The sequence below is a fragment of the Dermacentor variabilis genome, chromosome 1 (genome assembly GCF_050947875.1).
Source record: "Dermacentor variabilis isolate Ectoservices chromosome 1, ASM5094787v1, whole genome shotgun sequence".
NCBI classification, from domain to species: Eukaryota; Metazoa; Arthropoda; class Arachnida; order Ixodida; family Ixodidae; genus Dermacentor; species Dermacentor variabilis.
In genome coordinates this window covers 283932515-283947107 of record NC_134568.1, presented here as the reverse complement: position 1 = coordinate 283947107, position 14593 = coordinate 283932515, and the positions used below count along the sequence as shown (strand labels likewise).

At 38.6% G+C, this 14593-nt stretch overlaps 1 protein-coding gene across 4 annotated transcripts in view; it reads right to left on the bottom strand.

Annotated features, from left to right (window-relative positions):
* The window catches only part of ncm (pre-mRNA-splicing factor nucampholin), a 110195-nt gene that overhangs the window by 86060 nt on the left and 9542 nt on the right, over positions 1–14593 (bottom strand). For all 4 annotated transcript variants that reach the window (XM_075677154.1, XM_075677132.1, XM_075677137.1 and 1 more), the window contains exon 4: positions 65–170. In XM_075677154.1, the coding sequence (XP_075533269.1) occupies positions 65–170 (106 nt within the window). The remainder of the gene's footprint in view (positions 1–64; positions 171–14593) is intronic.

Below are 14593 nucleotides of genomic sequence, written 5' to 3'. Positions count from 1 at the left end.
CTAATAAATTTTTACCAGCCCATTTGCAAACATTTCTGGCGGCAAGTAATGTGTACATGCTCACCCTTTGGTGCCGTTTCTCGATGTTTTGCTGTGACTGTCACCAGACCCTTTCTGGTCAGCAGTTCCATTTCTCTTGTTAGCCACACACGTAGAACCCTCACTGGCCTCTGTTAGGAGAGAACCACAAAGGAGCTGCAGTAGTCTGACACAAGTACTGCAGATGTCTCAACTTGAAACATCGTGAAACATTGTAGATGTGCATTCCATTTGCTATATTACTCCCAGTTCTGTTTCTGTGCAACCCTGTTAATAGTAATAGCGCAATCCACTACCACATACCATAAGCACATATAATACACCGACTTTCATATTTATCCCATCAAAGTTAAGAACTTCTTCAAATTTCAACACTTCCTTCTCTCAAGTACACTCTTAAACAAAATTACAACCTTTGGGTCGTACCTTACCACACAACAATAGTCATCTGTCTTGTCCGCATTTCCGTTCTACAACACTGCGAGCCAAGTACTTCCAAATCACAAACGGCATGCACATTATCAGCATGACAGAGCATTCTCAACAGGAAAGTACCGAGCGTAGCATCTTCAAGAAAGGAAACGCAAGCAAGACAGATGACGATTATTGCTGCGTGGCAAATATACACACCAAAGGGTGTACGTTTGTGTAAGAGTATACTGCACAGAGACTGCACTATGCAGTCTAGTTTTCGTAACATCAAATTTTGTATTTCTCTTTATCTGGTACAATGTGCAACCCCTGCACTTAAAACGAGTGGGCTGGCACTTTGAGATTTCTGTGAAGCCCCTCGCCACTGCCTTTGCTATTTCATTTCCTCCACAGCAAACCAGTAACACAAATATCCCTGGTGGAGAAAGACTGTGGATAGGCATCGATGCCAGCCACTATGACAAGCTGAAATCACTTTCTTGATCGCCAAGGTGATAGCAGCAGTACATATGCTATTTCACAAACCAGGCGATACAGTGCAATTGCCATGCAAGATTATAGTGCTAACAAGCTATTCGGTAAATTCAACAATATTTTATTTTATTTATAAGGATAAAAATGCAAGTCACTGTACATCTTCTGTAGTATTAATTTAACATAAAAATGCACTATGTCAGTATGCACAACTACAAAGAACAGAAATCTGAACAATCAGTTGCAAAACTTAAAAGAAGAAAGACTTCGAGCAAGGGTTATGCTCTAGAGGACAAAAGACACAAAAAGTAAAATGTGGATGCGTTCAGGTTAAGATGTACATAAGGTCCCACAACCTAAGCATTCGAAGTACTACCCAGAGACACTATAACTACCATGCCTCACAGCAACATAGGGATTAAAAAATTTCCAATGTTAATGATCTCACCTGCAGTTGGATGGGCAATGCAAACCGTTAGCACTACACTGTGAGCTAGGATGACTTTTGTGCATGAAATGATTGTGTGCTGATATGATAACACAAATTCATGCAGACCTGTGCAAGATATATCTTGCATATAAAGTCACTCTTTAACACTGATGGAGTTAATTATTTCTGAAGAATTTACAAGCTGACTGGCATTTCTTGTGCATAAATGAATCTAGATAAAAAAAAAAACAGATTGAATACAGACTAGTGTCATACCAATTTTAAGACAGCTATTTTACATTACCTGTTTAGTATGAAACATCTGAATAATGAAGCAGCAATTTTCTTTGATAGGGCAAGCATTCAAAACAAGAAAACTATTTTGTACCCAAATTTTTAAATACTATAAATATATTCACTTCGACAGGGATTGACTGAATGGCTTCAGATTAATTTTAACCACTTGTTCTTTAACGTGCGTCGATTCCTTAGCACACAATTGTCTTTGAATTCTGCCTCCATTGGAATACAGCTGCAATAGCTACAAATTGAACCCACAAGCGCATGGTCAGCAGCAGAAGGCCATAACCACTGAGCCATTGTCTTGGGTGCTTCAACAGTGATTAAATATAGAATTAAGAGAAGACACGGAGGGCAAGAAACAGATTCAAAACTTTGTTGTGTCTGGTTCTTGACCTAAGCATTCCACTTTAGCCCTGTTTTACTAAGAAGCCATGTACCAAACAGCCCACCTAAACACAAGCTATAGGGCCAGTACTTCTATACTGGCCAAGGCCTGTAGATTTATCAAGCACATGAAGAGACTTTGAAACCTTCAGACTTCAACCTGTTCCCGCACATGCACACCATATCATCCTCATATGAAATAAATACTCTCCTATGCTTTTAAACACAAGGAAAAATTTTTCAACAAAATGTACACAATACTTTTAAAATGCTCTACGTAGAACTGCACATATAAATAAGGCTATGCTGAAAAACATACCAGCGCATAATGTCAGAGGACAATGTGCATTCTCTAAGGCATATCCTCGTAGTAGTATTATGCCTTTGAGTATATAGTAAGGCATATCCTCACAGTAATATTGTCTATATTGCAATGCCAGTTCAAATACAAGTAAAATCTGGCATAGATAACACTGCAGTATAGTTGGGTATAGTTCATTTGTTTTGTAAAGTTTAATAACAAATGGGAACATCTACAAAGCAAGATGAGTGAATTGAGCAAAGTGTAGCTCAATTCATAGTTCTGCTGTTAACAATCACAGTACCTTTGCTGATGTATAAGATTTAGATGCAGCTATGAATCAAACTTATTATTCTGAATACCACTTACCAGTTTGCCTCTTACATAACACTAACTTTGAACATTAGAAAATTAAGTGATAACTCCACAATACAGAGCTGAAACAAAGGAATGACTTCATACACAAGGATCTCACTCGGGAACAAGTGCACTTTAGTACAGTCAGTTGACTAGCCTGCATAATGCTGCAAACACACTGCTTACAGCACTATTTTTAAACTTCTCATGCAAACCATGACAATGCTGGGTTGTGAATGTGGCCAAATGGCAACAGTTGTAATATGTGAGCACTTTGAGTTTGACACGAATTCATTTACAATTTTAAGCATTCCTGAAGCTCTTTATATAGTATCATTAGCTGTGCTATATCAAAATTCTGATTTACGATTTCCCAGAACAACAACTAGGCTATGACAGATGTCATAGAAGTGGGGGGGATCTGTGGATTAGAGTTCACCACCTGGGGTTTTTTAATGTGCATGTAAATCCAAGTACGCAAACTGTCATTGTGCCCATAGTAGAATGTGGTTGTCACCACCCAAGGATTAAACCAGCAACCTCGTACTCAGCAGACCAGCGCCACAGCCACTGCGGAAGATTATCTGAACGCTCTCACAGAACTGCAGGTAGTGTTTACTGCTCCATTGTAATACTTAAGCTGAAACATATTACAGAGACAGCTTACATACATGACTATTTCAGTAACAGCTCATGGGACCGGACCATAAACACTACTAAAGCCAGTTCTCTATAATGTGATAAACATTTTGTTGAGTACTGAAAGCATTATGTAAAAGGCTGCTAAAACTGCAGGCATGTAAAGTTTCCACATACCTTATTCAATCAAACCTAAGTGCCCATTCGTTTCATCTCCATCACATCCAAACTGGTGGAACACGTTTAGATTTAGAACAAATAAGACATCACAAAGTCCAGACAATAAACAAAATTTCTTATTCAGGAACTTAACAATAAACCACTCAGACTCAGAGCCATTTAAAAGTATTGATGATTAGGGAAATTAGTGTTTGCCATCACCACATATTTACTGCCACTCATCGATGTGATCACTTGACACAGGCTCCTACACATCACCATATGAGCTGTCATACTTGTCAAACACCCAACCCGCATTCAGAAACAAAGGGGATGCTTACACCTGTTTTTCTTTTCCAGGGATCTCTTGTCATGAGAATGGGGGAGTACTTACATTTAAGATACAATTGTACTGCAGCCATTACCATTCAGTCCTAATAAACTATATGGCAATGGGGCTATAGCACCTTAAATTAAGTATAGCTACTGTAGATATTCTGCAAAAAGCTGCAAAAAAGAGTTTCTCACTGTTGCTCTCACCCCACCTCACTCATTTTTTTTTGCACTTCAGTAACATGACACTGTCCACACATAACGAACAAAAAATGATTGTACTCTTTCTACATATTTACCAGGCTAACAAAACTGTAGAGGAGTGATTTCATAAGAAACATTCAAATTTATTTTTCACTTGTAAAAATATTTGGAAACTACTATTTCTAGATGAACAATAGGCTACAAAAGCTCTACTAAAAATTTAATAACTCAAAGTGCCTGGCCAGCATATTTGAGTTATGCAGCGGAGAAAACTCCATTGAAAAGCATCACTGTACTGAAAATGCAACCCCCTTTTTCCTTTCATATGTTTACTAGCATCAAATGACATTTAAACTAATTTTAACACTCCTATTGTTTTAATACCACCAGTTTTATTTTATTACATTGTGCTAATAAAGTATATTCAGTTGCACATGGTTATCAAGTTTTATTTGCACAGAAGGCACATTACACCACAAACAAAACATCAAATAAAGAGACCTTTCCTGTTGGTGCAGAGTATCAGAATGTAAAAAACAAAAACCTGAGTTATTTACTCCTACACAACCCAGAAGGACTTGTTGTTGTAGATAGATCATCATACAAGTAAGGAAAAACAGTTTTATACAGCTGCTTCATGCAATCCACTTCCAATGCATACATAGAACACTGTCCAAGCATTATTTTAAGCATTTTTTCATGAAAGGCTTTGTAAGCCTCGATTTCACTTAATTCAGCAATGCAGTTGAGTACATGTGTAGCATCACTACACTCATTTTTCTCGCCAGATCAGCTAGTGAAAGAAAAAAGTCAAATATATCAGACAAAAACTGTATAGCTCTCTAGAAAAGTGCAACATTGTTCTATATTGCCATTCACCTGATTATTGTGACGTTTGCTTTCTGGTGCCTTGCAAGTGCATGTGCAAGGCCCGCCCACTTTGCAAGCTACATGTATTTAATAGTATTTCCAGAATAAATATGGTGTGGTTCCTTTCCAAACTGATTTTCAACCTTTAATCAATGGCTTAAATGCCACCGTTGTCACCAGGATTGACCAATAAGAGTGATGAAAAGGACAGACGAGCAATGCATAGGGGGGACATGAGCTAGTTTTTTGCAGAACTGTCAAAAATGAAGTAAAGCTGCCAAAAATGGTTAAGTTAAGATTCAGACAATGGTTAAGTTTGCGATTATCTCATTAATCTTGAGGGGAAGCACGAAATGAGTGTCCGTAAGAACAACCTGGCATCAGTGGGAGCCAAACCAACAGTCTACAAATGAAACTTGCAATGCTCTGCCAATATGGCTCAATGGCAACTGCCACTTCATCCACTTTCTTAAGTTATTACGAAAAGTGCTCAGCAACTGAAATGCGATACTCGGAGTGCACGACTGCAGGAACGTTTTTGACCACTGGTGGGCATTGGCGAAACCAATCTAATGGATTTTTACAGCAAAGCTGTATATGCCTAGGCGAAACGCTCGTGGTCCGACCACAGAAACCCTCCTGTGGGGTATGAGCCATTGCATTCGTTTTGTGGAGCTCAAGCAGCGATGTTGGGCCCATCTCGCAGCTTGTGCAGCCGAGCTAGTTCGCGAAGCGGAGCTAGCTAAAGTGACAACGTCATGCCGCCGCCGCAAAGCGAGATCACCAGTGGCCAAGACAGGCTGAGGATCCGGGGCTCAAAAATGTGTCCCTGTCTTTAATTAAATGAAATGTGTGTTCCCGGTGTGTCACTTGGTAACTACAGTGCACAACCGAGTCATACACACTGTGATTAACGCATTACGAAACATAAATGTGTAACATAATTCAGAAAGACTTCGATGAACCAACTGGATTAATACAATGAACCACTCATTGCACCCCTCCATGATGGTGATATTGCGCAGCTCAAAGTGCGGCATTCGAAATGAACACTATGATAAACCTAAGCCAAATGTGTGCGTAACCTCATTAAGAAACACAAGGACATAACTAATGATTGAGAAAAAGTTTATTCAACTGTCGCAATTAACCCAGTAATAAACACCGGTGCCGCACATTTCAGCTTTGCTGGTTTACCATCTGTATGGGGTGCATGGGTGGTGTTCTTTTGTATCAAATGAAACTGGGTGACTTTGTAATGCATCGTGACTGCATTCAGCTCCTCAACAATAACCCAGCGTTCACTCGTGATGCAGAAAGGGCTGGCCGCCATGCAGTCCGAGTATCGTGTTTCACTTGCTGAGCACTGTGCATAAACAACCTGGCCATGGGAGTATTAGCCAGTGCCATAGCGCCGCGTGCGAAAACTGTGTATTCAGCTCTTACCGCTGATATTACGAATAATAGGACAATCACAACTGTAACCCTTGTCTTTGAATATTTTGACGTTTAAAATACATGCAAGAATAGGTGATTTTTCCTATGCTTTCCCTGGCTCGACTCACTGTCTGTTGGCATCATATGACAGTTACTTGGCCAGAAATCAAGCGAATCAAAGGTTTATTTAATTCTTAGCTATAGTCACTTGGTTTGGGGGACCACAACTTTCTCTAATATATAAAAAAATACATCCATTTATTTCAGAAGAAAGGGATTAGCACCATCACCAACGTAAAGTATGATACACATACAAAACCTATCTTGGAACAACTCAAGCTTCTGCCCACAACAGACTTATATACTGCCCCATTGATAAAGTGGTATGAACTGAGTGTGAAAAACAATGAAGCATACATTACAGCCCACACAGCCCTCCAAGAAATAACTACTTTAACACACAAAACAGTGACCGACAGAAAACACCTAACACATGCACTAACTACGGAGGACCGATGATTCTATTTACACTACCAAATGCTTTAAATGAGAAACTAGTCATTTAAAACAGACCATTCCAACTTCTTATTTTTAATTGCTGCATTTGAGAAAGATTTTCCATATTTTGTGCTAATTTTTGCATACCAGAAGGCACTTTTCTTTAACACATTTATTTTAACTTGTATTACATTTACGATGTACTGTGCTGTGCCATTGGAAAAGGGCACCAGCAATAACAAGCCCCTTCACAGGCTTTTTGTCTGTGTCCTCGCCATCACTGTATCTTTGCATAGAGTGACGATGGAAACAAATTCGTATTCTATTTATATTGTATTATCACCCATGTCCTCGCCATCACTGTATCTTTGCATAGAGTGACGATGGAAACAAATTCGTATTCTATTTATATTGTATTATCACCCATGTCCCTGTAGTTGAGAGTTAGCACCCTTGTTATGTTCCCTTCCTATGTGCTCATTCCTGTGCTCTTTATTACATGAAGAATCAGCATGAATCTGCTAAGTTTTCTCACTGCAGGTGCAACTACAAATTGGTTTACTAAGCATATCTGTTAGCACAACACCGGACCTTTATATAATGACACATGCCGCGAAATGCCTGAAGCTGAAAACATTTTTGAAAGCGCCTGATAACACAAGGAACTAACAAAACAAGCTCCATATATCAATGAGCTTATTATCCAGTGCTGCGAGAATTACACCAGGCTTGCAAGTGGTTCTCTAATGAGAAGTCTTGATAAGTACATGAAAGTCTACACCAGCTGTATAAAAGTTTAGATATTTGCATACCATTTTCACTTTCTATTAGCATCCTATATTAGTCGGCACCATGCAGTGCCATACAGCTGTTCAAAGAAGTTTTTTGCATTACAGAGATGTGTGTACTGACAAACACGAATGCAAGTACAAACAAAAGCAAAATATAAGAATAATGTCTGTGCATGTGCTGCTGTGAACTGAGGTAGATTCCACAAGTTACATAGGAAAGCACAGAGAGCATATCTAAATTGCTTTTTTCTCGAAGGCATGCTTTCAGTTCAACAAAACTTGATTTTTCTGTGGCCATTTTGCATAAGTAACTTTTGTGAGTGGCTAGTCCTTCAAATGTTGGCACTAAATAAGCACTGCTCATTCTGAAAGAAAGAGCACAGCACTTTATCTTCAATGGCAAGCAACATATTTTTACCTAACATTATGCTCTTCAGGTGCCAATTACCTCTGCCAGCTGCTATTTATTTAGTAGTAACAAATTTCTTGAACCTTTAGCATCATTAAAAACATACTGCAGCAGAACAGACTAGGAATTTGAACATTTCTACGAGATCTGTTGCACCCACAAATGTGACATCCATTTTGTAAAGTCCACAAAAAATGCTGCCGCTACGAAATGACAATTGACTATTTCACGTGCAGGGTACTGTGAAAAAGTCTAGGAACTTCAGAAATTTGCCTGATGTAAACTTTTACTATTTAAAAAAAGGAAATGAGCAAACCAACTACATGACAATCGACTGGTGCTATAAAGAAAACACCTAGGCATACATGCTCCAACTTTTTTCACTAGCACACTTCACATATATTACAGAATTTTGCATCATAGGTTCAATCAGAAGTTTCTTACTCTGTATGCACCACATTTTAAACATCATTATTTTCACTAGTAATGCTGATATTGAGGTGGTATTCTGATGTGTAAAAGTGTACATTAAGTCCCTGGAGGGGATACAATCTCTGACGTTTTCCATATGACCTAGAATATTTCAAAATGTCACGTAACGGAAGTCTGGTAGGCCACAGGTTACAACAGCTCAGTTTGAATTACTAAAAAAAAGTAATTCATGGGACCGAATCCCGGCCACGGCGGCCACATTTTGATGGGGGCATAATGCAAAAACACCTGTGTACTTAGATTTAGGTGCACATTAAAGAACCCGAGGTGGTCCAAATTTCCGGAGTCCCTTACTATGGCGTGCCTTATAATTAGAAAATGGTTGTGGCACTTAAAACTCCATAATTTAATAAATTAAAAAGTAATGATGATAACTAGACGAATGCAACTTCTTACAGGAACGTTGGTCATGTGACGAACAGAAATTTCAGGACAACTGATGAAATTGCACCTCCCACAGAAAAATAGCAGGTACACCCTAGTACATATTAAAGGCCAGCAAGCTGCCACCAGCAGCAGCTGAGTAGACTTTTCTATTCCAATAAGGTGTAAATAATGTGATTCAGCTAACTATATAAATAAGTTTACATTGTTCATGTTTGAAAAACAACAATTATTATTGAATGTGACAAGGGTACAGAATAACGAACACCAAACTTTTAAGAATAATTAACTCATTGTTAACAGTAAAACAGAGGCAAGTCTATAAGGACATGAATTTCATTCAGCAATTTCTAACAGGTGACCACTGCACACTTTGAACAGAAAGAGGGATGAAAATGAACTGGCACAACTGTTATACAACATAACGTAAAAAAGGATTCGAAAGACAAAAAATATTGTGTGGCATGAAACAAAGAGCATGTGAACACAAGCTTTAAAACATGGAAAAGGCAACAGCACACTTAGTGACTTACGAAACTGTACAGATATGACAACAAATGGTAATGGAACTTGGCTGTGAAGAAATGTTCACATGGTAGCAAAAAATAATGAAAAGTACATTTGTTATGAAGATTTCACAAGTAAAAGCTCTACTTCAGCTGCTAAGAATTTTCTATGCTCAAGTGATTCGCTAATGTAGAAATACTACGTACATGTTTACACACTGACTGCCATGGCTGAGGGCTGAGAGAAAGTAACAAGCTTGTGCTTCTAGAAATGGCACAACCTGTATAGCAGTAACACTATCAAGTCATAGACATCGGTACCAGCATAAGGCTTCCGTAAAATGTGTAAAGTCAGGAAATAAACACATAAAAGAAACAGTCATTGTGTTTTGTTGGTGTAAGAGTGTTAAAGAAACTCTGCTATGTTAAATGCATATTCACGACTACACCATTTGCCAAGGCTTCAAGCTACTTGAAGTGGCAATGTTTCTTACATTTCTCTATTGCTGTGCTAAAAAGCAGATGAAACAAGAAGTTTTCAGTACCTCTTACAGCAAAAAATGAGGAAGCCAGAGTGGGCACTCTTCAATTTCTCTACCGCATTTGCTCTTTTATTTTCCTGATTTTTTATGCTATAGAAAAAAACATAATTAAGCCATGATGACATAAAATCTAAATTGATTTTATTCTAACTGACTGTGCCAACATAATAGGCCTACAATGAAATAACATGCAATGTCCAACACAAAGTTCTACTTTTTCTTTTCTTTCTATACCTATGTGAGAACAAAACCCACAAAATGACATATTTCGGCAATATTCTCTTAGACTTGCCCATTTCCACTTCTCTTCTGCAATGGCCTTATACATCTCTTAAACAATATGCTGTGACCTCTTCAAGTGGTTTTGTCACAAAATGTACTGTAGCAGACACTTATAATCGTTTATCACAAGACACCATGTTTCTTTCACAGTGAGAAGATAAATATTTAATGAGCCTTAACAAATTATAACATGTAACAATGACATTTTCTTTTTCCTTTGGCATAAATTATTATTGTCATTATAAGTAGTACTGTATGTGATGCAAAAACACAAATACACCATGGTGCAAAAAATGTCAATAACCAAACTACAGTGATCATCCTGGAGGATACCATGTTTTGAGGTATTTGTCCAAAACTTGCGGCCAAATGCATGGACATTCTGCCTACTATCTTTTTACAAAAAGACTTCCCCATGCACTGAAAGACGAAACGTGAAACATAAATGTATAATGGGGATGAATATTTCAGAAATGGTAGAATGTTAGAGGTAATGACTGGCTAGCTTCAAATGTGCTGTTGATGTGTACGCACAATAGCGAATATTAGTTATAGTTTTGTTACGCTCTGTCTCATGTCTGCCAACAAGAATAATGTACTACTGACAAAACGCCTTCTTACCTCTACTTCACCATTGTTAAATACAAAAAATTTTTGCTGATGCAGCTAGTATTTATAGCCAATAAGAGCACCCATTCAAGCACTTTTTAGAGGATCTATACGAAGCATCTTTCAAGGCTGGACATAGGTCTTAATAATCATGAACTAGATGACTACCGTCTCACAAAACGAAGACATTTTGATGACTGCACTAAATGAACCTCTGCTCAGCAAAGGGCATGATGTTACTTTTTATCGTCTATTAATGTCTTACGACTTCACAGGTCCCAAAGAACTGGAAGAATGTGAACATTATACTAGTCCACAAAAATGGAGACATTAAAGAATTGAAAAATTATAGGCCCATTAGCTTACTTCCAGTATTGTGTAAAATATTCACCAAGGTAAATTCCAATAAGTTAAGGGCAACACTTGACTTCAGTCAACCAAGAGAACAGGCTGGCTTTAGGAAGGGATACTCTACAATGTATCACATCCATGTTATCAATCAAGTAATAGAGAAATCCGCAGAGTACAATCGACCTCTCTATGTGGCTTCCATAGACCACGAGAAGCCATTTGATTCAGCAGAGATACCAGCAGTCATAGAGGCATTACATAATCAAGGAGTACAGAAAACATGTGTGAACATCTTGGGAATAGCTACAAAGATTTCACAGCTACCTTGGTTCTCCACAAGAAAAGTAGAAAGATACCTATAAAGAAAGGGGTTAGACACGGAGTCACAATCTCTCCAATGCTATTCACTGCATGCTTGGAAGAAGTATTTAAGCTATTAAACTGGGAAGGCTTAGGAGTAGCGATCAACGGCGAATATTTCAGCAACCTTCGGTTTGCCGATGACATTGCACTGTTCAGCAACACTGTGAACGAGTTACAACAAACAAATAATTGAGGACCTTAACAGAGAGAGTGTAAGAGTGGGGTTGAAGATTAATATGCAGAAGACAAAGATAATGTTCAATAGCCTGGCAAGGGAACAAGAGTTCAGGATCGCCAGTCAGCCTCAACAGTTTGTGAAGGAATACCTTTACCTAGGTCAATTACTCACAGGGGACCCAGATGATGAGAAGGAAATTTACAGAAGAATAAAAATGAGTCGGAGCACATACGGCAGGCATTGCCAGATCCTGACTGGGAGCTTAGCACTATCATTGAAAAGAAAAGTGTACAATCACTACATTCTACCGGTGCTAACATATGGGGCAGTAACTGGAGACTGACAAAGAAGCTTGAGAATAAGTTGAGGACCGCGCAAAGAGCGATGGAATGAAGAATGTTAGGCATAACGTTAAGAAACATGAAGACAGCAGTGTGGATCAGAGAGCGAATGGGGATAGCCAAAATTCTAATTGACATTAAGAGAAAGAAATGGAACTAGGCAGGTCATGTAATGAGTAGGTTAAATAACCAGTGGACCATTAGGGTTACAGAATGGGTGCCAAGAGAAGGGAGCACAGTGGAGAATGGCAGAAGATTAGGTGGGGTGATAAAATTCAGAAATTCGCAGGCACCAGCTGGAATCAGTTCATGCAGGACAGGGGTAAATGGAGATCGCCTTCGTCCTGTAGTGGACATAAAATAGGCTGATGGCAATGATTATAACCAGATACAGCCAACAGACAATGAAGCCAAGGAAAGCACTGGGGAAATTAGCAGTGGTTAAAATTGGAATGTTGAAAATAATAAATAAAAGAGAACTGAAAGTGGACAAAAAGACAACTTGTTGCCGGCGGGAGCCGAACTCATAATCTCTGCATTACGCGTGCATTGCACTACCAATCGGGCTATGGCTATCAATTCATTTACTCAGTTGGGTAGTTATGTTTAGATCTAGCCCTAGCAATGTTAGCCAGCACCACTCAGAGCCACGGTGGACGGACATAGAACAACTTGGCTACCATCCTAGGGCTAGATCTACTAAACACAAATACCTAAGGTAGCGGACGAATTGATAGCCATAGCACAATTGGTAGTGCAATGCACGCGTAATACAGAGGTTATGGGCATGGCTCCCACTGGTGACTCTTTTCGTCCACTTTAATTTCACTTTTCTTTATTATTTTCTACATTAAAATTTCAACTACAGCTAATTTCCCCAGTGCTTTCCTTGGCTTCCTTGTCTGTTGGCTTTATCAGGTCATAATTAACAAAATCGATCCCCTCGGTTGCCCTTCTCTCGTTTATCGTCTATGTAACATTTAACAGTACTATAATAACTTTTTTCTCATAACATGCCTACGACTGCACCCAACACTTCACAAGATACTAAACTGCACCACTAACTTGAGGACAACAAAATTTGGAAAAAAAAAAAAGAAACATACTTCACAGAATTATATCAATGATATTTGCAGAATACTTGTCTCATTCCTGTGGCTTAAGGGTGATAGCTATTAAAACAGTGGCACAAGCTGACTATATTATTTTGATAAATAATGCCCATGTTACCACAATAAAGGCTTTAAATGATTATTTAGAATTACAAAAGTGCACCTTGCTCTAAAATGATATCTGGGGAGCAGAAGAGGGAACATACTCACTGATGAAAGACGAAACTGCTATGCTACTTGGGAAAATTTACCAAAAAAGATTTATGGTCATAAATGGGTATATAGTGTGCACTGTGCTTGCACGAGGTGACCAAACTGAATTTATTCACGCTTTTAAACTGCTACAAATGAAGAATGCTCCTTACATACTGCTGCTTGTAGAACTTAAGAATGATGAATTTGCCTGCTTTGTGGATGTCTAGATAAGAACAGCAGAAGTGGCCTGGCATATTTGGTAGAATGATTCTGTATGCGACAATGTAGAGCTGCTTTAGACGAAAAGTCAGGATTTTAAAAATGTCGTGAAACTATGTTTATGGCAATAACTAGCTCACCCTGCTTGTTAGCACAAGCAGCAAACCATTTATCATGCCATTATTTTTACTGTTGAATTAGAAACTTATGACAATTAACATAATGAATTTAAAGTTATCGTATATCTAATGCATTAGGAAAATGGTTTTTAGTGACCGCAACTTAGGTTTACTGTAAACAATCCTGTATTGGCAAGCTCTATGTTCAAGATAGTTGGCCCAAAATAGTCTCAGAATAACTTTCTAACATGAAAAAATTTCTATACCTAAGCTGATTTATTTTCATGTGCAGTACAAGTTGTCTGCAGAACTGATTTTTCATAGAGTGCAAGTGATCCGCAAGAATTAGATCCTTATAAGTAAGTCACTTAATGCATGCCTAAATGAAGGCACTTCAGAGGAATGAAGAGTTGCTTCATAAAAAGAATTTGCACAGTGAATATGCTTATCCCTACGTAAGACCCACAACAACATGCACAAAAGGATGCACAGGCAGGTCCAAAATTTTGTGGGTCTGCGAGCAGCTGCCAAAACTGCACTCTTGCGCCCTCCGATGATGCAAGCGCCTGGTGTTGAGACATGGCACTGCGCATGCGCATCTTGTTGTGCTCATGTGCCTGCAATATGCAATACCAGGTGCTTCATTTGTCAAAGGGTACAAGAATGCACAGCTTGGCATATGCTCGCAGATCCCACAAAATTTTGTCCCCACCTGAACAACCAGTATAATATTTCTGAAAACCACTTTTTGCAGCACTCTAAATTACCAAGTGAGCCCTAAGCTAATTGCAGGCAGGAACAGCACACTCAATACAGTACACAACATTTCAGTATATAATG